Source organism: Neoarius graeffei, chromosome 13, assembly GCF_027579695.1.
Source record: "Neoarius graeffei isolate fNeoGra1 chromosome 13, fNeoGra1.pri, whole genome shotgun sequence".
Lineage (NCBI taxonomy): Eukaryota > Metazoa > Chordata > Actinopteri > Siluriformes > Ariidae > Neoarius > Neoarius graeffei.
In genome coordinates, this window is record NC_083581.1 from 62,517,369 (window position 1) to 62,542,238 (window position 24,870).

General features: G+C 41.7%; 1 protein-coding gene across 5 annotated transcripts in view; it reads left to right on the forward strand.

Annotated features, from left to right (window-relative positions):
- Window positions 1–24,870, forward strand: part of rerea (arginine-glutamic acid dipeptide (RE) repeats a) — a 351,957-nt gene that overhangs the window by 308,918 nt on the left and 18,169 nt on the right. For 3 of the 5 annotated variants that reach the window (XM_060938298.1, XM_060938299.1, XM_060938297.1), the window contains exons 7-11: window positions 8,512–8,560; window positions 13,137–13,258; window positions 13,387–13,486; window positions 17,989–18,087; window positions 23,654–23,734. In XM_060938298.1, the coding sequence (XP_060794281.1) occupies window positions 8,512–8,560; window positions 13,137–13,258; window positions 13,387–13,486; window positions 17,989–18,087; window positions 23,654–23,734 (451 nt within the window). Of the gene's footprint in view, window positions 1–4,167; window positions 4,455–8,511; window positions 8,561–13,136; window positions 13,259–13,386; window positions 13,487–17,988; window positions 18,088–23,653; window positions 23,735–24,870 lie in introns of those variants that run through there. The other 2 variants (XM_060938301.1, XM_060938300.1) reach the window with 2 other exon arrangements.

A 24,870-nucleotide genomic window follows, 5' to 3' on the forward strand; every position in this document is an offset into this window, starting at 1 on the left:
TTTTGTTTTGGTTTTTTAAACAAGAGACTTTTTGAAAGTGGAAAACTTCCCACCATTTCATTATAGGTTGTCAAGGTGGACCAAGTGTTCTTTTTCTCCAAGTGATTCAAAGGCATTTTTGGGGAAAATTTTAATAGAATAAATAATCCACCATGTTCACGTTCATCACGCCTGCAGCAGTATTTTATGCCTGCTGTTTTGGGAATTGTTTGGCTTTTTTCCTATACCAGTGCTGAAGTGCTTTATAAATGGTGCAGGTACCTAAACAGTGCCAAACTGGTGCTGAACTGTTTTGGGGGTTTTTTTAAGCGCAAAATGATGGTTGGCAACATTTTAAAAATCAGGGTTTTTTTTATTTCTAAGGCAAATTAAATTTTAAACTGAATACATTGACAAATTTAAACATATAAATAAATGCAAAACACTTAACTAATTTACATAACATTCATATGAATAAAGCCTAGCCCAACTGTAATAATTTAACGCTAAATAAGTTGGTGATAACAGCAAAAAATAAATAAAATTGTGTTTTTCACATTCTACAAACTCCAGTTTCTAACTTCAGCAATTTTTTTTTTGTAGACATATCATATTTGCTTTCTCTGGCAAAATGTAATATTAACTAGCATTGGCACATGAGGTTCAGTGAGGCATATGTTTCCTGTAACGCCTGTTTCAGAGCACCACAGGGCAGATATTTCAATCGAAAGCTCAGGCATTTAAGTGGCACAGAAACGAGGCAGTGAAATCTGTGTTGCAATTCGGTCCGGTAGATACCGAGTAGGGGTGTGCAAAAATATCGATACGGCGATATATCGCGATACTTTGTCTTCCGATTCAATATCGATACTCAAAATTTGAATATCGATTTTTTTTCAAATAATAAATCATGTTTCAGACGGGTTGTAAATCCAGTACAACTTCCGCACCTCCGCTCCTCGAGGTGTCGCTGTGCCGCTCCCTCACTGCAAGGCACTCTTCATCTTCTCTTTTTTCCCCGGCGGTTGCAGTGAGGAAAAAAAAACAAGCAAGCATGGTTGTTAACGTAAACCTAGAGACGCCGCCAAACTTTAAGGCAGATGTTTGGAGGCACTTTGGATTCCAAAGGAAAGGAGAAAAAACAGCGAGCCGGACAAAGAGTACGCACTCTGCAAAACCTGTTTCGCTCCAATTAGATATTCAGGTAACACAACAAACTTGCGAACTTACTTAGCACGACACCACCCCGACATATTAGCTCAGCCGGAGCCGCTGAAACCCGACCCGAAGCAAACTACACTGGACAGCGCCAAAGTCCTCCCGTCTACTTCAGTGATGTGTGACTTACTGTAACTGTGAACTTGATTTTGTCATTTAAGGCCAAAGGCAAGAAGCTGCACTTTATTTTGCATTTTCAATTTTAGTGTGTGAGACACTGCATTTTATTTTAAGTATTTACTCTAAGTTCAGAAGAAACATGATTCACTGAGGTTTCAGTTCAGTTTCAGTGTGTGGACACTGACCCACACTGCACTTTGTTTCATAATTGTGCTCAGGGAGACCAAGATGCCCACTGCACTTTTCAATGTGTTTCAGACAGTGTGTTGTTCCTGCAAAATAAGCACAAGTTAAATGTTCTCCGGTATATGTTCTCAAGTTTACAAAGAACAAATTGATATTAGTGTTAGCACTGAAATGTATGTGCAGTCTGCAGTGCAAGTTTTAAGTTTTCATAAAACAATTTGATTCTGCTTGTTAAGCAGCACTGATGTGTCCATGCTTACAGAAAAGTTGAGAATACTAGCACAGAAATGGGAATTTTCTGTATGTTGTAGTGAAGCAACTCTTGGTTTTGCAAGCAGTGGAATAGAGACAAATATATGTCTGGCAAGAGTGTGTAGTTATGTATGTGAAATGTAATTTTACAGTGGTCAATAAATTCTGATTTTCTTCAGTGACACAGATATCGTGATGTGGTTGAAATTTCTTGCAATATATCGATTATCGCAGAATCGCTGTACCGTGATATTATCGTTATCGTGGGCAAAATATCGCCATAGTATCGTATCGTGAGGTATCTGGTGATACCCAGCCCTAATACCGAGCGTATAAGAACCAGTGCCATATTGGCACCCGGTTTCAGTACCCAACTCTAACCCTTGTGCAATCCGGATCTCTGATGATGATATGGTTTTGTCCGCGAGACAGGCTGAAAAATAGCCACCCAGTTGATCAAACCTCGTGGGAATGCCACTCTGTAATCACCTGACCTAATTGACTTGCACTGATGGACTGCATGAGTGTACAGTCTGGGGTCAAAAGAAATCATGAGCCTCCATTTTGAGCACATCCAAAGCGCATAGGCGGACAGCGCGTCATGTCCGACATGGATGACTTGTTCACTTCTTTATACCGTTCTGTGTATTTTATATGACCATTGTTTATGCTTTTGCGCTTCATTCCATAACTTTTTTTTTAAATCCACCTTAAGTTTAACAAGAAGTAATCTGAGATGGATTTTGAAAATGAAACCTCGTCCTGCAGGCTCTGCTTAGAAGTTTGCCAAATTGTGTTGGGGCGAGACTGACTTTTCAGTACTTCGGAAATACTGATTGATGGTTTGGCATATAATATTAGGCCTGTGCTTAATAAACAGCAGACATCTGAAACTCCTTTTTTTTTGGGGGGGGGAGTGCAGTCTGACGGTGAAGCGCTCGCTAAAGCCTAGGTCACAACCGGACGTACGATTTTTTTGGCGTTTCCCAAATCGCTGTTTTTTTTTTCTTTTTTTTGTTCGTGGAGAAAGATGCACGTTGGCCGCAAGTTTGTCTTGCAACCTGAAAAAAACGTAAGTGCCCGTAGAGTTTGTTTGACATGACAAAGAACCTCTGCGGCCGGTCTACGGCTCGAAAATCAGCACGTCACACGCGCGCCCTCCATGCGTTTTTTGCACATAGGAGCACGTACGGCTGGTTGTGACCTAGGCTTAAGCAATACTGGACAATGTGCAATAGCTCTCCTGCTGGCCCCTTCCTCTCTCCCCCATATTCTTTTTATATTTGTGTATATATAAATAATTTAACTTATCTAGTAGTTTTTTTCTCTGTTTATCCTGTAATGATGACGCTGGAATCTTGCACTACGTTCACACTGCAAGGCTTAATGCTCAATTCCGATTTTTTTGTGAAATCCGATTTTTTTTGTGAGGTCGTTCACATTAACAAATATATGCGGCTTGTATGTGATCCTCAGTATGAACGAAAAGCGACCTAAAAGTGTTCCGCATGCGCATTGCAGGATACGACGACGTCACGCGCAGTGAGCATGGCCAGTGTTTACGGAAGTAACCTAAAGTTTCCTGTGTATGACAGTAGCCAGCATGGAGTACCTGGCGATGATGCAGTTGTTGTCGCGACGGAGCCAGAACATGCACAATAGCCTGATGTTAAGGAGGAGGTTGAGAAGGAAGAGGGCAAGGGTTTTGGCTCAGGTGTTCTGCGGGGTAGTGACTGCAACCTCCGTTCAAAGGAACATCAAAGCCATGTTGTTGTAACTTTTTTTGAGAGACCCGCCGCCTACTTCAGCGCAGAATAGTGACGTTTGTGGCTTGTTGATGACGTGTAAGTCGGATGACTGCGACCTGGTGGTTCAGACTGAAGTCGCATATGAAAAATTCGGAATTAGGACCACATATCCAAACGGCCTGGGGATCTGTGTCGTTCATATTGTCAATAAAAGATCGGATTTGAGTCACTTCAGCCTGCAGTGTGAACGTAGTGTTAATTTCCCTGAGGGATCAATAAAGTTCTATCTAATCTAATCTATGGTGTATAGCATTGTAATAACGTCATATTACGGGGTGCACGAGGAAAGGGAATCTGACTTAATGGTTATGAAAACGCTGCACATGGTGTATATATCTGGAGCCCCTAATCCACGGCTGCGTCCCAAAGCGCATGCTCGCTCCTCGATCAGCACCAAATACAAGAAGAGAATACGCCGCCGTGGGTTGCCATGGTTACCGTAGATGGCAGCGCGCCGTTTCGGACGCAGCCAATCCGAGACTGTGGCTCCCTCTTTTGCTCCCTCCCTCCCTCGCTCGCTCGCTCCCTCCCTCGCTCGCTCTCGTGCTGGTTTGGTATGCGACGCTGCCCGCTCGCGCTCATGTAGCAGCGGCGGCGGCGGGGATGGAGTGCGCTTTGAGCGCGTGTCGGTGTGGAAGGTCGCGGCACATGCTCAGTACCGCCTGTCGGAACGGGAACTGCGCGCGCCGTGTGTGAAGCTGAGGTCATACGCACACGCGCGCACACACCAGGCACGAGCTCCGTGGAAGCGCGAGCGCATGAGCCTCCATTTTGAGCGCATCCAAAGCGCATAGGCGGAGAAGGAGAGTTGTGTGTGTGTGTGTGTGTGTGCTGCGTCCGACGCGGACAGCGTGTCATGTCCGACATGGATGACTTGTTCAGCCCGCGGAGGTAGGTGTGCACGTCGGATTTCACCTGTTAAGCTGTAAATATGCTAATCCAGGGCTGTTTTTTTTCCCCCCTTCCTTCCTTTGCCTGGGGTTTGTGTACCGCAGCGTGCTTTAATAACGGGAGCTTTGTGTCTGTCTGTGCGCCGCTGCTGTGCGGTTTGTTGTCGTCTTGCTGTCAAACACGGTGTGCCTTGGAGCGCCAGGCTGTTCTCATCTGAGCAGTCTCTTCTTTACAGGACGAGATGCAGTACGACACTGTTTTTAAGAATAACCCGACTTTTCACCGACGCCTGTCTGGCAGCCCATGTTGAAAGTATTGTAACTTAACATGTCGTTTATTTTGAAGGAGGTCCGACCCGGAGCTGGAGTCCATTTTGCAGGGCTGAGTGTGTTTACAGACAGGGTGACATGGCGCGGGAACAAAGTGTGCTCTTTGGCAGCCCTAAGTAACGCGACTGTCTGTCAGGGCTGGAGTAAATAAAGTTGAGACGCTCGTGCTAGGTTATGTTATGTTATGTTATGACTGTGCTGCAGGCGTGCAGGGATTGGATGAGCTTGATGGAGGGGGCGGGGCCAGGCTTGATTGCTGTCCTCGTGCTCGAGTTAAATTATATGGGATGCGCCCACACACACTACTTGTTGTGGCCCGTCATGTGCCATACCAGTTGGTGCATCTCAATACTGCCTGTTTATGCATGCCAGACTATTTATATCGTTTTCCCCATAATATTAAAACTTTTACCATAGTTCACCATCACAACACTCACACAGCCCTGATAGTGCTGTTCGGTCAACTATACTGATCTGGCACCTTACCAAACCTGCACTACTTTTTACTCGGATTCCGTCACAAAATTCATTTGCACAAGCTGTATTTGCACCGTGATTTCATATTTCGTTCCTTTAATTTTTTTTCTTCCTGGTTTAATATACTCACAAAGCTTGATTGAGAACTGGACTGTTTTTTTTTTTTTAAACAAAGACAGTAAGGGTATTCATATTTGTGTGTGTGTATATTTCCAAGATTAATAGATAAAACATCTATTTCCGTTTAAACAAATTACATGACTCCAATAATCAGGGTTCTAGATATGGGCCAATATTAACAACATCTGTGAGCATCCGTTGCTACGTTAAGAAAACATCATAGACATGACAATGCCGTGTTTTAAAGGGCGTTTTGTGTCCCATGTTCGTGTGCATCGTTGCTGTTGAGTCATCACTGGTAATTGTAGCATAAAGTACACTGAATCATGAAATGTTAAATCCAACCTGATAGCAATCCAATACTTTCTTTGTATTAGATTGGAATGGGTGTTAATACATGTGTTAATAATCTGCACTATAATTCTAGTCAGCAACATCCTTTACCATCAAGTCGATTAAGTATCATGTCGTATTTTGCATTTTATTTACTTGGTGCACACACACTACTTTTCTGAGAGATGTTGTGTTTTTGGTGTTTGTGTCAAGACAACTCATAAATGGAATAAATGATAATTAATGACTGAAAAGTTACACTCATCCAACAGTGTGAAAGAGCAGCATTTATCCTCTATGTGCTTTGTACGAAATGTCAAAGTTAATGTGCAACATCTGATACCAGACTAACTGACTGAGTTGCATGCATCTACATTTGCAAGGGAATGACATGCATGGCTCTGATGATTAATAATAGCCATCTCTCTCTCTCTCTCTCTCTCTCTCTCTCTGTCACTCACACAGAGCTGATCTGCTCAAATATGAGTTGTATAAATAAACGTCTCATCATTTGAGGACACAGAGAAGAAAGTAAATAATGTAGCGTGTGTATGTACAGGCCCAGATGTCTGGCAGTGTGCTATTTGTAGCCTGAGGTTTTTTTTTTTTGACATTCTAGGAACAAGTAATGGCAGTGCAATATGACCTAGTTTTATGTTACATTGCTGAAAATGAAATCATGAAAAATGCTTTTCTAAATGAGTGTTTGTATTCCTATGCACCTGTTGGAGTGTGTTGTAAAAGTGTGCTATATACAGCATTTCTTTTTATATCCAAATTATTTATAAAATAACCAGGCGTCTGTTTTTCACTGTGCTGCTCTGATTACTGTCTGAAGTAGACAGTGTTTAATAATTCGGTGTTGAGTTAATCTTTGTGTGTCAGCACAGCAGCAAGCAGCTGCTCACAGGAGTGGAATGATTTACTGCCGTGATTATTTTTGTGCCGTCTGCTCTGTTAAAAGAGCTCTAACAGTTTATTTGCTTCAGCTTGAGTTTGAACTAGAACTGTAGATTGTTATTGGAACCGAATGGCATGATTGTGTCTCGTACAGCGGCACATGGCTGCCTGGGGTCGCTTTCTCCTGCTCGAGTAATCAGCACTGCACTTCTCAGGCCTGCCAACAGTGCCAAGGCCGTAGCACAACGTTCTGGAGAGGTCTCTGAGTGATTTATCGGCTGCACCACTTAAATACTCTCAGCCTAAACTTAATATCCTCGTCTACTCGCTTTGCATTTAATTTTCTCATGGCTTAATTCTAATTTAAAAGCATCTTAAAACGAGAGACATTTAATTCTTAGCCAAGTGTTTGCAAGCATGTAGGTTTCTCTGCACTATACGTTTTTGCCTGCATTATATGTTTTTGTGCGGCGTTCCTTCAGTTGACACTGCTTATGTTTTTTGCCAGAATTTAGTGGTTGGGGCTGGAGGAGGAACGAGTGTTGCAGCGAGTGTTTATGAAACAGGCGTGAAGGGAAGGCTGTGATTTGAGGCCTTGAGCCGCTACCAGAGGCCCCATCTCTCTCTCTCTCTCTCTCTCTCTCTCCCTCCCTCTCTCACACACACACACACACACACGCGCACACCACATCTTGGCGTTCCAACCAGTTTCACAGTGATGATGGAGGGCGCTCCGCTCCGGACGCAAATCACACTGACAGTTTCTGGGCGCATGCTGCGGACGGCGATATGAAAATCGGCGCCGTTGCCCTGGCAACAGAAGGGGGGAATGCTTTTCGAGAGGAACATCTTGTCATTTTCTTTAATCCACTGCAGCTGGAGATCGGAACACTATTATTAAATTGTGGTTGCCATAGTTACCGGGGGGGGCTTTGCAACAGCAGTCATTTCAGGGTCCCTCTCCCATCGTACGGTCTGGCCTTTCGGGGCCGTTTGTACTGTACCTCTGCATGAACAATGAGGCCCATCATCCCCTGCTTCTCACCGCCTTTGTCCTTTTGTTTAGCATCACGGCTTCTAGTCCGTATCGTCCCCTCATGGTGCCTAATCGTACAATATTACATTAACCTCAAACAGCTGTATATAGCAATGCAGTCATCATCTGATGCTAATTTTCAATGTGTTTTTCTATTCATGAGTCCTACTCTTTTGTGCTGTTTGCTCTATCACTAGCACTGCTCACATTATGGATGACAGGAAAGTGGAAAAGCACTTGAAATGGCTTTAGCTCCGTTTAGTACAGTGAGCGTTTATTTAAAGGTGAAAGGTTAATATTTTAATCGTTTGGCTTTCTCAGTTAAATATATATAATTGTCAGCAATGTTGTTGAGCTGAGGTCATATAAAATGGTCATATAATTTGGCTAACATCGTATAACATTATTAGCAGGTCCCAGTATGTTATTTATACAGTATAACTAATAGGAAAGGGATGTAATTATGAAACAGGAAATAAAGAAAGAGGCGGAAAATGTAGGACTGGAGCCACGGAAGAGTCTTGGGAGTTGAAGAAGCTTTAATTATTTTCCCCTGCCCCTTATTCGTATGTTTTGTTTATTCTGTCTGAGAGATGTGACAATTATCTTATAAATGTATCTGCAGACACTAGATCGTGTGAGACTTATGACCTCAGACTGAGTCTAATTGTGTTTTAACATTTAAAATATGCACAGCTTGTATGGTTAAGATATCAGATTCATACATTTGGAATGTAAATGCACATGTGTAAAATGCCGTTTGTGTTGATTTTAATGGCGGGATTTCAGTAGTAAAAATATTGTGGCTCTCAAATTATTCATTATTATTCAGACCTGTGTTTTTTGTTTTGTTTTTTTGCAGGCGATTAAACAGCACCCAAGGAGAGATTCGAGTAGGTCCCAGTCACCAGGTTTGTTTATTCCTGCATTCTTACGATATTAAACACGTTCCCTTAAACCTGTTCTAACTCACTGCAGGCTAAATGATGCACATCTCTAAAGACTAATGCAGACTTGCATGTATATTTCTTGGTTTATAGTAACTTGACTGACCGGCACAGCTGTTCATAAAGGGTTAATGTGGATTCATGTGCACTGAAATGAATTTCACACACTTTCTGCCTGGGTTAGGGTGAACTTGACAGATACACAGAATTGGCTGTGTTTATTGGACGTTAGATGTGGCTTCAGCGGTCCAAAATCGAAAGCTGAAAAAAAGCGTGGTTGCAAGGGAAAATGGCCGATGAAGAAAAATACAGAATATCACCAGCAATTACTGTCATAGCTTTTATAGAGCATTTTGTTTCACACATACTACATCAGTGTGTTCTCATGTGGAATGATTACAGCAGTATGCCCCTCTTTTTAAAGGACTTCAAATGGACTACATGATACGAAAGGAGCAGGGAGAAATGCAACAGAGCATGGATTCAGAGCAGTCCATTTACCCAGAGCGATTTAAGATATTCTTCAATAAGGAAATGAGATCATGCAAACAGTAATTGAGCCAATGCAAAGTAAATGACATGTAGAAGAAAAAAAAGTAATTCAAGTGTTAAGCATCATTCTTCTGTTAAAATTGCTCTTCTGTATTCCAAATGGGCTTAATTAAGACTTGACATGTAGTTTAGGGGCATTAGGAGTACTGCACACTTGTTAATGTAGTAATAAAACCTTATTAGATTACCATTGTGCCAGTGTTGTTGATGTATTAGTATAACTGCTGGTATATGAGTAGGTTTATTTTTTGTTAAGTTCCGTTGTGGTGTCAAAGTGGAAGCATGAGGACATTGACATCAGGAAGTTTCTGATTTAAAGATTTGTACAGGATGAAGATATTGGTTGTATCTGCTGGTGGTCACATGTTTTCCCTGTGCAAAATTCAGTGTCATGTTTAATGTGGACCACACCAAACAAGACTTATGTAATTACACACACACACAGTGACGTTAAAGAGAAAGATCAGGTATACAGTAAGGATTATTCCAGTATTACCAGTATTATAATACTGGTGCTAGGTTTCATTTAATACTAGGCAGATTCTACTATAACGGAGGCCAGTTAAGTCCCATCTCCTTAAATTGCTGAATTGATTATTTTGATCATTCTATTAAGTTTTTCTAGTAGCATTTGGGGTCTTGGACATTCACAGTAAATTTTAGGACAGTAGTCCTGGTAACTAATTAATAAAAGCCTGACATGACAGACAGGCTAAATGACAATAGAAACACATCGGTTTCTATCATCAAAATCTGACAGACAAACTAACGTCTACCATCATATTCTGACAGACACTCTAGATGACTATAGCAACAAAACTGTTTCTTACATTATTAATCTGACAAATTTAGTAATAATATTAAATACCTTATCACTAGAACCAAATAAAATAAAATATTGAAATAAAAAAGATAAAATTTATTTTCAAAATTGAAAGATCAACAATAATTGTCAGAACAGTGACGATAGACACGACTGGGTCACTTTCGCGGGGAAATAACACATTGAAATGGCCTGTCGGCTGAAAGGGTCGCAAGTGGCTCTGATTTATCTCAACTTACGATAGTTTTCCTCCAGAAAATTTTAAATATGAATGCACAAATATATTCTCAATGTTTCTATCTTCAAAAATTTCTATCGTCAGGATAGCTGACTGAAAATCTTACCTTGATTTATTTGATGAAATCTAGCTGTCAGAACTCCAAGTCTTGCCCGGAAGTAAATGTCTGCCGTCACAAAAATCATGCGCAGTAGAATTTCCTCTTTGCGTCAGTCAATATGTGCGTGGTGAGGGCTTGAATTTTGCTATCATCAGGTGCATTTGACTGACAGACTGACGATAGCATTTTTTAAAAATAACTGTGGGCTTCTCTCGTGAACGAAATAGTTTTTTCGCTGTTAATCTATTTCAGCTCTATCTGTTGACACCCAAAAATGATAAAGCCTGCTTCCACACGATAACTACTAAAGATCCATAATGGCTGAGTCTATCGTCAGGTCATCTGACAGAAATTCACTGACGATAGCAACAGGGATAATGAAAGTGATTTTTAAAATGGGAGTTATGTCTGTCAGATATGTCAAAGAAATAGAACTTTATTCTTTAAAAATCTTTTATTGATATACTCAGTGTATTTTTAAATGACGTGCTGTTTTAGAAGACCAAATACCATATTTTCAATCTTGAAAATATTACCTCACTGAAAAAAGGACAAACATTTCTTATTTTGTGGGCAAGTGGTTAATGGATCCAGTTACGGTAGAATCTGCCACTAGCATTTTTTGCAAAGGTTTTTTCGTTACTGTATACATACTTTTGCAGCTGTGTGTGTGAGAGAGACACGCACACAAAGTACTTTGCAAAGTCTGAGGCCCCCTATTTTTTTCCATACAAACTTTTGTTATAGATTTCTATTATATGGCTTCTACATTATCGAGTCAGTACAAAACCATATGAATTCCAAACGGTCATTTTCCAGCACAAAATTAAATGTTACAGAAAAAAGTTTGTATCTGAGCAGCACATTACATAAGGGAGCACTTTTCAGATTTAAAAAAAAATAAATAAAGACTCCTGGGTTTTGGTGCAGAATTAAGAAGCGAGTGTGACAGTGTGTCCAGAAGAACTGTGGCTGGTTCTGCAAGATGCTCAGTAAAACCTACAGCTCATTTCCTTATAAAACTGCGCTTGTTGTACCGGAGACACTTATTTTATTTATTTATTTTTTTTTTTTTTAAGCGAAGGGTCATCTCACACCAAATGTCAACTTTGTTTCATTTATTATGGCTTACTGCTGTTTATAGTATTTTTTTTTTTTTTTAATGTTGAAACATTTAATTTCATTCATTTTTAAGCCATTTTTTGGTGCCCATGTGCCCAAGACTTTTGCGAGTTCACCACAAATTTATACAAGGTTCTTTTGATTGATGACCTCTATACTAAGATGATGGGCGTGGTCGGCTACGGGACAACTCTGCCCCCATACACAGGGCACAAGGTCGCCTCACTGAATAGTTCAATAAGTATCAGGAGGATGTAAATCATTTGTGCTTGCCTACCTAGTAGGGCTGTAACGATATGCGAATCGCGATACGCAGAGCCACGATCCGTATCGCGATACAAGAAGGCAGAATCGCGGTACACCCTTTCAAACTTCTCCTCAGCCCAAAAACAGAGGCGCTTCCAAACTTCAATTTATGAATACTTTACTTTTTATTTAAATTACATTTTAAACTTACTTAAATTACTTTTATTTTTTTATATCTATTAGTAAGTCGTTTTTTTGCCGACCTGCGACAATCTTCTGCGAGTCACGCAACGTCCACACTCGCCACTGGCAGAGCATTCATTTCTTTTAAGCGGTCGCCATTCTGGTTGCGACGCGGGGAGCGAATCTGTAAACAAGCAGCTCATTGGCTGGCTAGGTGTGCCACAAGCCAATCACAATCACTTGACCGGAAAGGCATGCAGTGTTGCCAGATTGGGCAGGTTTAGGTGCTTTTTGGCTGGTTTTGAACATATTTTGGGGTGGAAAACGTTAGCAATATCTGGCAACACTGAAGGCATGTCTGCTTGGGCGGAAGCCTTCTGCGGCAGTTACATTTTGACACGCGAGCAATGTTTCACCATAAAAATTCCGTAATTTCCATCTGTTTTCCGCGATCACAGAAAATCATTGGCTCTATGAGAGTGAGAGAGCCCCCCCCCCCCCCCCCCCCCCAAAAAAAAAATCTTAACGGATTTACACGATTTGGAAAAATGACTTTTTCAGAACCGAAAAAAAAACAGAGAGCTTCCGGCTCAACAGTATTATTTTGAGAAATAAAACCATCTTTGGATATACATTTGTTCATTTTTGCATACATACAGTATTACTCATTCTCTGCAGTGGTCTGAATTATTTGTTATTAAATAGTTAATGTAAGTAAGTAAATGTTAATAAGTCAAATTTACTACTTTAAAAAAACAAAAAAAATCGTGGGCGTATCGAATCGTGGGTCAAAAATCGCGATACGAATCGAATCGTGAGTTGGGTGTATCGTTACAGCCCTACTACCTAGCCACAGCACCTCAACCCAGTCGAGCAGTTTTAGGAGATTTTGTAGTGATGACACAGCGTCCTCCACCGTTATTATTAAAAACACCAATTTAGTGACTGTCTTTAGGAAGAATGGTGTTCATTTCCCTAGTACAGTTCCAGAGGCTTGCAGAATCTATTCTCACCAGGCTGTCGAAGCTGTTCTGGCAGTTGCTCAAGCCTCACTAAAACACTGTTGTTGTTTTTTCCTTTAATATATTAAAGATATTTTATGTGAAGACACATGGCATTTGATATGTGTGGCCTCAATTATTCATTTGCAAGTTTTAAAATCATTCAGCACCAATCATTCGTCCCACAAAGGGACCACACTTGGAAATTGATATTTAGCATGAGCTGCTTGTGCTTCTTGTGGTTTGTTTGTAACACTGTCTGAATGATTTAATAGGCCAAACTCCCAGAGTTGCAGCCTTTTCCCTCTCCCGGAGGCCAAGTGACTGAAAATGAGGAGCTGGTCTGGATGCCAGGGGTCAACGACTGTGACCTGCTCATGTATCTGCGGGCAGCCAGGTGAGATCACACGGCCCTGCCAACAATTAAACTGTTTTTCAGGCTGAAATGGCACCATGCATACATTTTTTTTTTTTTTAAAGCTATGTAGCTTGTTTGTTGCTGTTAATACATGTTTGTGTGTGCAGGAGCATGGCAGCATTTGCAGGGATGTGTGATGGAGGCTCGACGGAGGATGGGTGCCTGGCTGCTTCACGCGATGACACTACACTCAATGCATTAAACACTGTAAGTTGACCATTTCACATGCACCAAAATACATTGTTTGCTAGTAAATGTATTTGAATAGCTGTTAAGTGTTGTGTTCAGTAAAAATTCTTAACTGTTCCAGTTCTTGCCAAAAAAAAAATAATAATAATTCATCAGTAACCAAGGCAACATGTATATAAATATCATAATGAAGTGTTCTGCATTATTAACTCCACATATTAGCAGTGCTCTTGCAAAGCACAGATGGACTTATTGCTAATTGCTTTTAGCATGTTGGATACAATAAAAAGAAGAATCGGGCAGGGGCATTTGTGGTTTTTTTTCCCCTTAATATAACAGCCCAAACATAACCGAGTGTTGGAAATGCTCTGCTCATAAATTTAATCTGCTGTCAGCAAGATTCTGCTTTTTTATGAGGTATTAAAAAACATAACTGGTAATCTGTCAGTGAAATGGCCAGGGACAGTATTGCGGCTCAGTCTGTTTATGGTTTATCTGGATGATGAATGCATTTTGCTTTGTGCTGCTCAACAAGTCTCTAATAATGATGCACAAACAAAGCACAGCTGTGTATTCTGACTCAAATGCCCGAGCTTCACTATAATTTCTTGGAATAAAGGAAACACAGCATCTTAAATGTGTTATCGTGGGTCAGATGCAGATTTCATCATGCTAGTTAAATATTTTATTGACTTGGCTTTCCTTTGTTGGGTGCGGTAATTGATTGTACCGTATCTTGGATTTCCCTTTGTTTTAAATGTGTTATATCATGCATGGGTGCACACCTCAATTCCTGGAGGACTGTCTAGTATGGTTTACTGTTTTTTCTACTTGGACACCAACTAAACCTGGTAATTTACTTTTTAGTTGAATTAAATGAGTGAGGAAACCCAACAGAGTATTAGACCCCAGCCCTACAGGACTGCGCTCGTCGGTTCCATTTCTTCTTCTGTAGACATTGTGCAATTAATGTATTTCACCACAAGGGAGCGCAGGTGAAAACCTACACTATTACAATTGTGGAGGGGACAAAATAGGCTAACAATGAACGTTACAAGCAATTGTGGTTGAATTCATTTACATGTATATTTAAGAGCTGTAAGTAGCACTGGGAACAAAAACTGTGCCCGCATCATAGAGACTAAAAAGAACTCCAAGATAATTAAGAAATGAAATGAAGAATGTCTAATTCAGGTTCGCCAGAACAACCAAAGTTCAGTGTTTTATATATTTGGAAACCTAATGAGGCCACTAGAAGCAGGAACTTGGATGCCACAATAGTGAGAGGTTTAGAGTGGCAGAAACTTTAGGACACACTTTTTTTTTTTTTTAAACATTAATTTCTTTCTAAATGTGAGTGTGAATGGTTGTCTGTGTCTATGTGTCAGCCCTGTGATGACCTGGCGACTTGTTCAGGGTGTACCCCGCCTTTCGCCCATAGTCAGCTGGGATAGGCTCCAGCTTGCCTGCGACCCTGTAGAAGGATAAAGCGGCTAGAGATAATGAGATGAGATGAATTTCTTTCTAAAGCTGTGTTATATAATATTTATGGCATACGAACAAATTTTTGTCCACAAACTTCATCTCTGTTTCCGAATTACTTCCAGTAATGACTTATAGGCAGCAATTCCCATCTCATCAACAGTTTAATACTCTAAATTAGTCCCAACATATTGTTTTATCACCATTTCAGTTTTTCCTCGTAATTTGACTGAGGGGGAAAATCATCCAGGAAAACCATCCAGGAAAAAACAAAAGCAGCAATCAGGCCAATCTGATTAGCTCCGGTTAGGAAAGCCATAATATATCCATCAGAGGAGGGGTGTTGTAGGGATAAGACCACGAACATCAGGAAGCGTCATTTTCTCTGCTGTTGAGCTTTTGAGATGGAAGTGTTTAAGAAAATGGTGTTCGCAGGACTGCATGTCCAAAATGGAATGACTGCTGCACAGTATTTTGCTTACAGAGTCTAATCGTTAATGGTAATGGCTCACGTCCCGCTCGTTATTCCATCTAGTATACAATTACTCTTTGTGGTCTGGAATAATCAAAGTCTGCCTTTTTAGACTTGGTAATAAACCAGCCATTGGCTCTGAGAACTTTTTGCTGTTTATAACGACTTCAAATATATTTGCTTTTGGAATTCTACTCCACTTTTTTTTTTTCTAATCCTTATACTGACTTTCTACCACTGAGGAGGAGGGAAAAAAAAAGGCAATTTGTCCTGGACAATTAGGTGTCCACTTGCAGAGACGCAGTGAAATTAGATGTCCCTGGCAGGCCTCGTGTAATAGCAGATGAAGACAAATTGTAGAAAATCCCTCTGCTATTTCCCACATTTGCTTGCTTTTTCCAGAAACGCCCACAGGCTATGAAGCACAGCTTTGCCTTAGGAAAGACCCACACGCTCCGGGTGGAATGTGTTCACCTTACTGCAAATGATCACACACTTCAGTTACAGCACACTGTAATAGCATTGAACAACTGGTAGCTAACGCTACCCTCGCACGCTCCACGACTCATGATGACAATTCCTCTTCCTCCCTTCTTCCTGACAAAACAGAACGCAGAGGACAGCATAAACCAGTGAACTCGCAATGCAGTAAACATGGCATTTCCATTCGGACCAAGGAGAGGAGGGTGGAGAATTAATGCTGTCTGCGGTTCACCGTTTCTTGACCTTTTCCCCCCTCATTTGAAATTCCAATGTGTTTTCGGAAAGAACTCTCAGCTTGGTACCTGCACGCCTTTGACAGGCTGTTTTGTTTCAGCCTCACATGTAATGATTTTTGATATTAGCTCCAGGTTTGTGCATTGACCATGGCAATGAGATGAAAATTGGAAATTGTGGACTTTTTTTTTTTTTTTGTTCTCTCTCTTTTTTCCTCCTCATGACCATGATGATTATTGTCAGAATTGAGTAATGCAAGATAATATCGCTGTATTTACAAGCAACGGAATGAACACTTGAGCTATTTATTTTTGCCTTTATATAATATATTATACCACAAACACTACGTTCACACTGCAAGGCTTAATGCTCAATTCCGATTTTTTTGTGAGGTCGTTCACATTAACGAATGTATGCGACTTGTATGTGATCCTCAGTATGAACGAAAAGCGACCTAAAAATGTTCCGCATGCGCATTGCAGGATACGACGACGTCACGCGCAGTGAGCATGGCCAGTGTTTACGGGAGTAACCTAAAGTTTCTTGTGTATGACAGTAGCCAGCATGGAGTACCTGGCGATGATGCAGTTGTTGTCGCGACGGAGCCAGAACATGCACAATAGCCTGATGTTAAGGAGGAGGTTGAGAAGGAAGAGGGCAAGGGTTTTGGCTCAGGCGTTCTGCGGGGTAGTGACTGCAACCTCCGTTCAAAGGAACATCAAAGCCATGTTGTTGTAACTTTTTTTGAGAGACCCGCCGCCTACTTCAGCGCAGAATAGTGACGTTTGTGGCTTGTTGATGACGTGTAAGTCGGATGAATGCGACCTGGCGGTTCAGACTGAAGTCGCATATGAAAAGATCGGATAGGAATCGGAATTAGGACCACATATCCAAACGGCCTGGGTCGGATTTGAAAAAATCGGATCTGTGTGGTTCATATTGTCAATAAAAGATCGGATACAGGTCACATATGGGCAAAAAAATCGGATTTGAGTCACTTCAGCCTGCAGTGTGAACGTAGTGAAAGTTTGTTGGATTCTCAAAACCGATTGGTCAGAAGGTGGTGAATTAATTTTCTGTAACTGCAGCTCTGACAGCACTGTCAGCCGTAATTCAAGTCACAGGTTTATATTAATACAATCATTTTAATATTATAATTTCTATAGTAAGAACTCATTCACAGGGACTTGTATGTTGGATGCTCCACATGTGCTAATAATAATAAATAGATTCGAAGACATGTTTATGAAGAAAATTTCTATAAGGAGGCATTTATGAGAGGAGTAGCCTGTGTCGACGCTTCGTTTTATTATCTTCAAGACAGAGAAGACGTTCGTAAGAGAGGCTGATGAAGGAATAATGTTTTATCGCCATAAGCGATATCACAAAGTAACTTGTTTCATAGACTTGACACAACATTCAACATAACTATAAAAAGGAGTTCTTTGTGACCTGCTGTATAGGAAAATAATGAATTCAGGGTGGTAACAGTAACACTATCAGTACAGATATTTGTGTATTGTATTATGTATTGAAAGTTCCAGATATAACCTTGACCTAAATGTGAGTGTGTGTGTATATGTGTGTTTCCTTTTGTTTCGTGAAGCTTGATAAAGGGTTACCGACAGGATGTTTATTTCATTTCAGCTTGTTGGAGTAGGTTGCGTCTTTTTCAACGTATAATGGCTTTTGCATTTCCACCCCAGCTGTTCAAACTCCATCTTACGGAAAGTAAATTATAGACGTTCCACTGCCTCTTTCATTCAGAATTAAGCAAGGGATATTCAAACAGCATATTTTAAATAGGCTCTTCCGAGTAAAAGTCCTGATTGGTGCCTCTTTCTTGCAGCTTCACGAGAGCAGCTACGATGCCGGGAAGGCACTGCAGCGTCTGGTGAAGAAACCTGTTCCCAAGCTAATTGAAAAGTGCTGGTCCGAGGACGAAGTGGTAAGAGATGAGTTAATTTTCTGAACGAGAGAGGTGTTTTGTGCAAATAGGCCAGTGAGTAGCAGTGAAATCCCTGAGAATATTGCAACCTGGTTATGGTGTGCAGAATAAATATTCACTATCAGACCGAGGGTAGAGAGCAGTGCTGAGAGAAAGCAATAGACTCGTTTTAAAATACTGGAGTTGAAATCGTTGTTCTTAGTGCTAGGGAGCCTGAGAGCTGGAAAAAAATTTTGCTCTAAGGCGTTTCTTGAGGCTGGTAATGATTCCTTGATGATTTGAGGCCTCTTTTTTTTCCTCTTTCTTTCTTTCTTTTTGAAGGCACTCCAGCCTTGCGTGTTTTAAAGGCTCTGTGACATGTGGTTCTGAGTCCACACCCAATGTTACTGAGTCAGTTCATTCATAAAGAAGGCCTGAAATACCTTCTCTCTCTCTCTCTCTCTCTCTCTCTCTCTCTCTGTCTGTCTGTCTGTCTTACCACTTGTGAAATTATTGTTGGAGGATCTCATTAAAAAAATATGGCTTTCCATTCACAGGGAAAGTACCTAATTTTTTTTCTTTGTCACCGAGGGTGGTTTTCAAGTCGAGCTGCATAAGATGTGGTTTTGTTCACAATCAAGCTACAATGGATGCGAGTTAATAAGTTTGATGATTTAAGCATGATGGCGACATTTGAGTAAAGATGATGCAGGCAGAATCTTATCTTTTCAATAATAGACATCAGTACTTGTAACAATTCTTCCGTCCTCTCCTTGGGCAGCGTGGAAAAATGTGCATCGTTTCATAGTGCCAGCAAGTCCATTAAAAAGAATGGCTGTCTTGTCCATATTGATTGAGACCCGGGCGTTTTGGAATGCACCGTAAACAGTCATTTTTGGATGTATGTAGTGTGGAGTTTGTGTGAAGCGAAGTGTGTAACAGTCTGTCTCAGATGAATAATACAGGGAGGAAATGAATAGTGTATGAGAGAGGTGGCCTCGATTACTTCACTGTTGGTCTTTTGTGTGTGTGCATGTGTTTGTGTGCGCATGCTGCCGGAGGGGATTGGAGACAGGAGGCCAGAGCCACGTCGCACACACGCACACCACCTCCCCACTGCCACAAAAGCCAAGGACACCACTCCCACTGATCTGATTTCAAGTTGTGCCTTTGCAGCTTCGAGAGCCTGGAGGGACAGGTGTAAATGTAGCCCTGACCTTGGCGCTCATACCAGCCCTGCCTGCTGCTCCTCATTTATTTATTATCAGCCCCTGCTTTCTGTTCACTCTCCCACTCTCAAGCTCTCTTTCATGAGTCTCTCTCTCTCTCTCTCTCTCTCTCTCTCTCTCTCTCTCGTAGCCCTCAGGACCCAGGCCTCATTATTCCACCACTCCTTTTTGAAATGTGAATAAAAGTGACAGTGACTGGCTCTGAAATGACAGAATTACCCCCTCTTCAGGGTCACCTTTCACCACTCTCTCTCCCTCCCTCTCTCTCACTCCACCCCCTTGAGCAAGCAAGCGAGCAGCGGCTATTTTTCTAAACTCTGCCTCTCTTTTTCCAGGCTACCCGCTGAGCCGGTTTAATTTGCATTCTCCAATATCCCTCTGTAAGCAGAGTTAAATATGGCACCTGATGCCCGATGGTACCCTTTAAACTTAGTAATCGTTATTTCACAGGCTGTTTCCTCTAATGCCCAAACGTCTTGGTGTTTTTGCTTAGTCTAAGTCGTCATCGTTTACCCGCCAAACGCAGTGGAATTTTCTAGAGGAAGTGCACAAGCTGGAATGGCGGCTGTCCTGTCATTGCACTCAGTCTGAAATCTGAGCCACTACCCACTCAATAGTTTGGCTGTGCATTATCACACTGCTTGTCAGGTGGTGATGAATGGCAGCGTGAAGTATTAGATTGCTCAAGTGCCCTGTGAGGCGGCAGGCAGAGCCGTCGTAGCCCCCCTGTGGTGAGAGCAGGGATCTGCACATCCTGCTCACCAGCAACCCCCCCCCCCCCCCCCCCCCCCCCCCCAAAAAAAAACCTCCATCCCAGTATCTGTTGATGGAATACAGAAAGAGAGACACTGTTGAGAGAGAGAGAGAACACTTATGGAAGAAAGCTGGACAGTGTGGGTGCATGTTTTAAATTGCAGGCACAATCGCAACCTTGGAACACTTTCCTGTGGCCTGTGAAAGTGCCCACCCACTCCAAAGTTAATTTTGCCTTTTTCTAAGAGGTGTTTTCATTCCCTCACGCAGCCTCAAAGCAGGTTTTGTTTGTGCTGTGATAGCCAGATTTAGAGTGATTTTAATAACACTTTGAGTTAGGTAGGGCAGGAAGGGCATGTTACCATATTTCCTGTCACCTTTGCTTTTACTCAGAAGCTGGTTTTGCTGAGTTGTTGCATATTTATACACCGTGCACAAATGCACGCACTGTGACTGGGCCAAAATTTCTGTTTCCACTCTGATGTGGTATCGTACACAACCTGGTGAATGTGATTGTTTCAGCCAGTTCAGTAGGTTGCACACTTTTTTCTGTTGTGGTTTGTTTATTAAATAAGTTTCAGATAGGCAAGATATGGGCGGTCTTGTGTTTGCTTTTGTGGTCGCTTTGTGTGTGTGGATGTCATCATCACTTCTCTCGTGACACCTCGTGGTTTTGACTAAATTTATTCTGCAGTCTTTCCACCTGGACATAGTAGGTCAGCCTTCACAAAAGGTCAAGTGGTGATTTCTCAAGCCTGCTGTGTATTTAGACAAAGTTCACTTAGAGGCATTTCTTTGAAAATATTTGGACCACCACCAGCGCCGCCGCTGTGCATCTGAAGCACACTCATCTTTATCTCCGACGTCATACTTTTGTAAATGCGTGTATTAACCAGTTTTTCAGCTTCCAGCAATCATTGTTTAAGCCGGAAGTGTGCTCAAGGCCCAATGGCCTTTTTACTTTTTTCTTTCTTTCTTTCTTTCCATGATCTTTCTTTTACAATAGTGTACTGTTGAGCAGTGAGAGAAGGGGAGGGTGTGTGAAGCAAAACCAGGGGAAAAGAGCCAGCTCCCTGGAACAATTTCTGAGAAGAAAAAAAAAAAGCAGCCTGTTGTTTCAGCAGAATGCGCGCCTGGTGATTTGGTAACCCTCCCCTCCTCCTCCTCTCGCTCCCTTTACTCTCCCTCCCTCTTTCCTTCCATCTCTCCCCCCTCAGCCCCGCCTTCTCTTTGCCTGGTCGCTTAGCAACCCAGGGCTGGAGCAATCGTGGCAGGGCCAGAGCGATTCAGCGAGCAGATTGGAGGATGATTTATTAGCTGGGCTCAGAGAGCAGCGAGCCTAGGCAGCTGAAACGGAGCCTTAAAGCGGAGCCGACATGCACAGCACAGAGCTCGAGACAGAGAGAGAGAGAGAGAAAATAAAGTGGTGCGCACAGCTCCCGCAGACACCCGAGTGGTGTAAATGCTACAGTAGGCATAACATAATTACGGCGACACAATCAGGCCAGCCTCAGCACGCGTGTGCAGGCCTGGCAGGTGTAATTGGTGTTGGCTCACCGGTCAGGAACTGAGACCCCAAATGACAGTGGCAGATTCTCTGTTAATGTGTTTAACAGAATACCCAGAGACAGACCTGTGATCTGCACGCCTCTGTTTTAGGGACTCATTAACACACAAAGACATTAGGCACCTGCATGTAGAAGAGCTGTTTATCCTGCTCCTATTGGTCCAGTTCTGATCGCCAGTTGTTGTGCCAGATGTTAGCCAGGCTTGTGGTAGTAGGGGCACGATGGAGCAGTACACCTGTGAAACCACATGCTTAATATCCTTTCGTCATTTCTGCTTTTTTGAATTGCCGTTACTGTAAGGCAAACCTTAAAAAGTCTACGTTTGTTTGTTTGTTTCTTTTTAGATCCACAAGTCTTGAACACTGCTCCACCTACTGGTTAATCCACTACACCTCCCACCACATCAGATCAATTAAATGTTTACTTTGTCACCCCCCCCCCCCCCCCCCCCCCCCTTGTGTCAGCATGTTTATCTGTTTCTGCTTGTACAAATAATTTAATTTGCTGAATTATCCTTTTGATTATCTCAAAGAGATGCAATTTGGTGCAAGTTTGAAGGGGACATATTGTAAAGAGTGTTGTTTAGAAAAAGAATTGCCCCCACCCTGTTACAGATTTTTTCTTTTAAAAGTCATGTGTAAACACTTCCTTGGTTACATAACCAGCACAGACTGTAAGTGCTAACAGGCAATAGGAGCTCCAGTTCTGGTTTTCTTGTTGGCTCGTTTCTGTTTATTCATCCCCTGAACCTTTCTGCTCACACACACGACACGCTCCAGTCTTCTTTTCTGGTGTTTTTAGCTCAGGTGGTGCCTTTCTTGTCGTGCTTTGACTACATTTAATAAACAGTCCGCTCTAAAACACCCCCCCTCAGCGGAGATGGTTTGGGTATTTGTGAGGGAGGCAGATGTGAAACTGCAGAGCTAACATGTATGCCCAAACGTACACATAAAGGCAGCTCAAGCAGCATGATTGCACTCCGAGCACGCTTGAGTGACACAGAGCCACCATGCAGCACAGAACTCCATTCCAGGTTTTACACACTGCTGCCAAACAGAGGCTCCCTAGCAGAAAGATCACATGTAAAGCCTTCCCCTTTGTAGTGGAGGAGCAGAGAGTGACAAGCTATTTCTTGCTCATAAAAAAGCGTCGCACCTTTGGGGACTTTGTGGATTTGCGCCTCAGATTTTCCTCTACCTGCGAGTGGACTTAGTCAATTGGAGCGTGCTTCGAGCGGACTTGAGCAGGTTTTATTCGGTGGAGTTAGTTGGTGGAAAGCATTGGCTGAGATTATTGTGGAGCGGAGCCCGTCTCTGGAACAAGAAAGTAAATCTGCTGCTTGTCTGGTTCATTGGTTATGAATGTTTTCTGCCTCCGCTTTTTTCTTTATGGCTTATGGCTCACCGTCTGTGGCTTTTAAAGAAATAGAAATGTGTTTAAGCCAAAGAAAATCTTCTTTTGTATTTCTCTAGCTCTTGTAATTACACCGAGTGAAGTTTATTAGCCAGCACTTGAACTGTTGAAAGTTTTTTTTTTTTTTCCCTTCAAGTAAATATTAGACATTTTGAAACCTACTAAAAAATGTACAAATAATGCTGACGACGTGTTCTGTGATTGTATGTAGTAGAGCTTTTTTTTTTTTTTTTTTTTAAACTTCTTACTGAAACTGAGCTCCTCTTTGAAGTGTAAGTATGAGAATTGCTCGATCAGGAAAGGCGTGTTGAGATTCTCCGTAACTTACTGAAGTTCACTTTTGAACTTCAGACGCCTCCAGAATACAGTTAGAAGTTTTGAAATTGCCATCACGTTTGCTCTTTATTGCGGATTAATCTGAGCTCTTGTTCCTGATTTTGCTGTCGTTTTTCCCCCACCCCCCCACCCCACCGTCATGCTACCCTTTAGCTTTTAAGCAACAGACAGCTATCAAAATAGCTTTCTTCTGTTTACAGTGTAAGGTAGTTGTGTATACATTAAAATGGTTATCTGATTTCCCGTCTCTTTTTTTTTTTTTTTTTTGCGTGCTTTTTCACAAAACAGAAACGGTTCATAAAAGGACTGAGACAGTACGGCAAAAACTTCTTCAGGATTCGGAAAGAGCTGCTACCAAACAAGGAAACGGTAAGCCATTTCCCTTTAATTGTAAAGCTTTTTTTTTTTTTCCTTCTTAGTCCTTTAAATGAAGTCATGTTTGCTTTTGTTGTCCCCCCCCCTTCCTGATATTTACAACCGATATGCTGAAGTCAGATCACACTGAACCTGGGTTAGTGAAAGAGATGAGATACAAGTAGCTCACAGATGGACATGGTGCATGGATATTAGATTTAACAGTAAGCGTATTAGGTTGTTGGATGGATTCCCGAGAACAGTGAGCACACTGTGTTTGCAACCATAACAGAACGATGACTGTTTATGCAGCGCTGCTGAGGAAGGCATTCTTTATGTCTGTGCCTCACAACTGATAACTTCACAGTTCTACAAAGTTCATTACCATCTTCTTCCACACAGTTGAAGAGGAACGGTATTGCCCTAAAAAAAAAAAAAACCCTATCTTAATTTTAACTGTTAGATATGTTTAATGTCATGCAGGCGTTGTACGTTTGAGAGCTATATTCACCCAACTGTTTTGCTTAGTAAAATATTAAAGTAGTGCTGTTTTACATTTTCCCGAGTGTTAGCGTCTAGTCAGTGTTACAGCATTTGCATAGATAAAACAAGTTGAATTTGGTTCCAGAGTAAACGCTGTTTAAGCACTTTCTAACTTGAAAAGTTTAAACTTGTTTTTAATTCCAGTTGCGCAGTTCACTGTTTATTCCAAACGTGTGATTGGAGGCTGTACCACAGCTGACAGATTCATTTCACTGGGATTACAGAAGATTTAGGCACAGAGATGTTGAACCTGAGGAATGCGTTGTGGTTGACGGTAGACTTGATCTACATTAACGCCACTGATGTACATCATAGCTTCTGTTTGTTGGCATGTCATTTTAACTAATTCACCAATTGACAGATGTAATCCTGGACTCTTGAGTGTGATTTAGTGAGTATAAGCTGTTGGGTCTTTATCAGCTTACATGATGCGTCACTTTATGTATAACTTCAACTCTAGTACAGTCATTTAACAACGCATCAGACTGTTTTTCTATAAATATCTTGTTTTTATGAGCTCTAACGCCTGTAGCACAGTTTGAGAGAAATCCATGTTGGCTCTGACATAAACCATGTTTGTCATTTAAAGGTCAGCTGTTTGCCTTCTC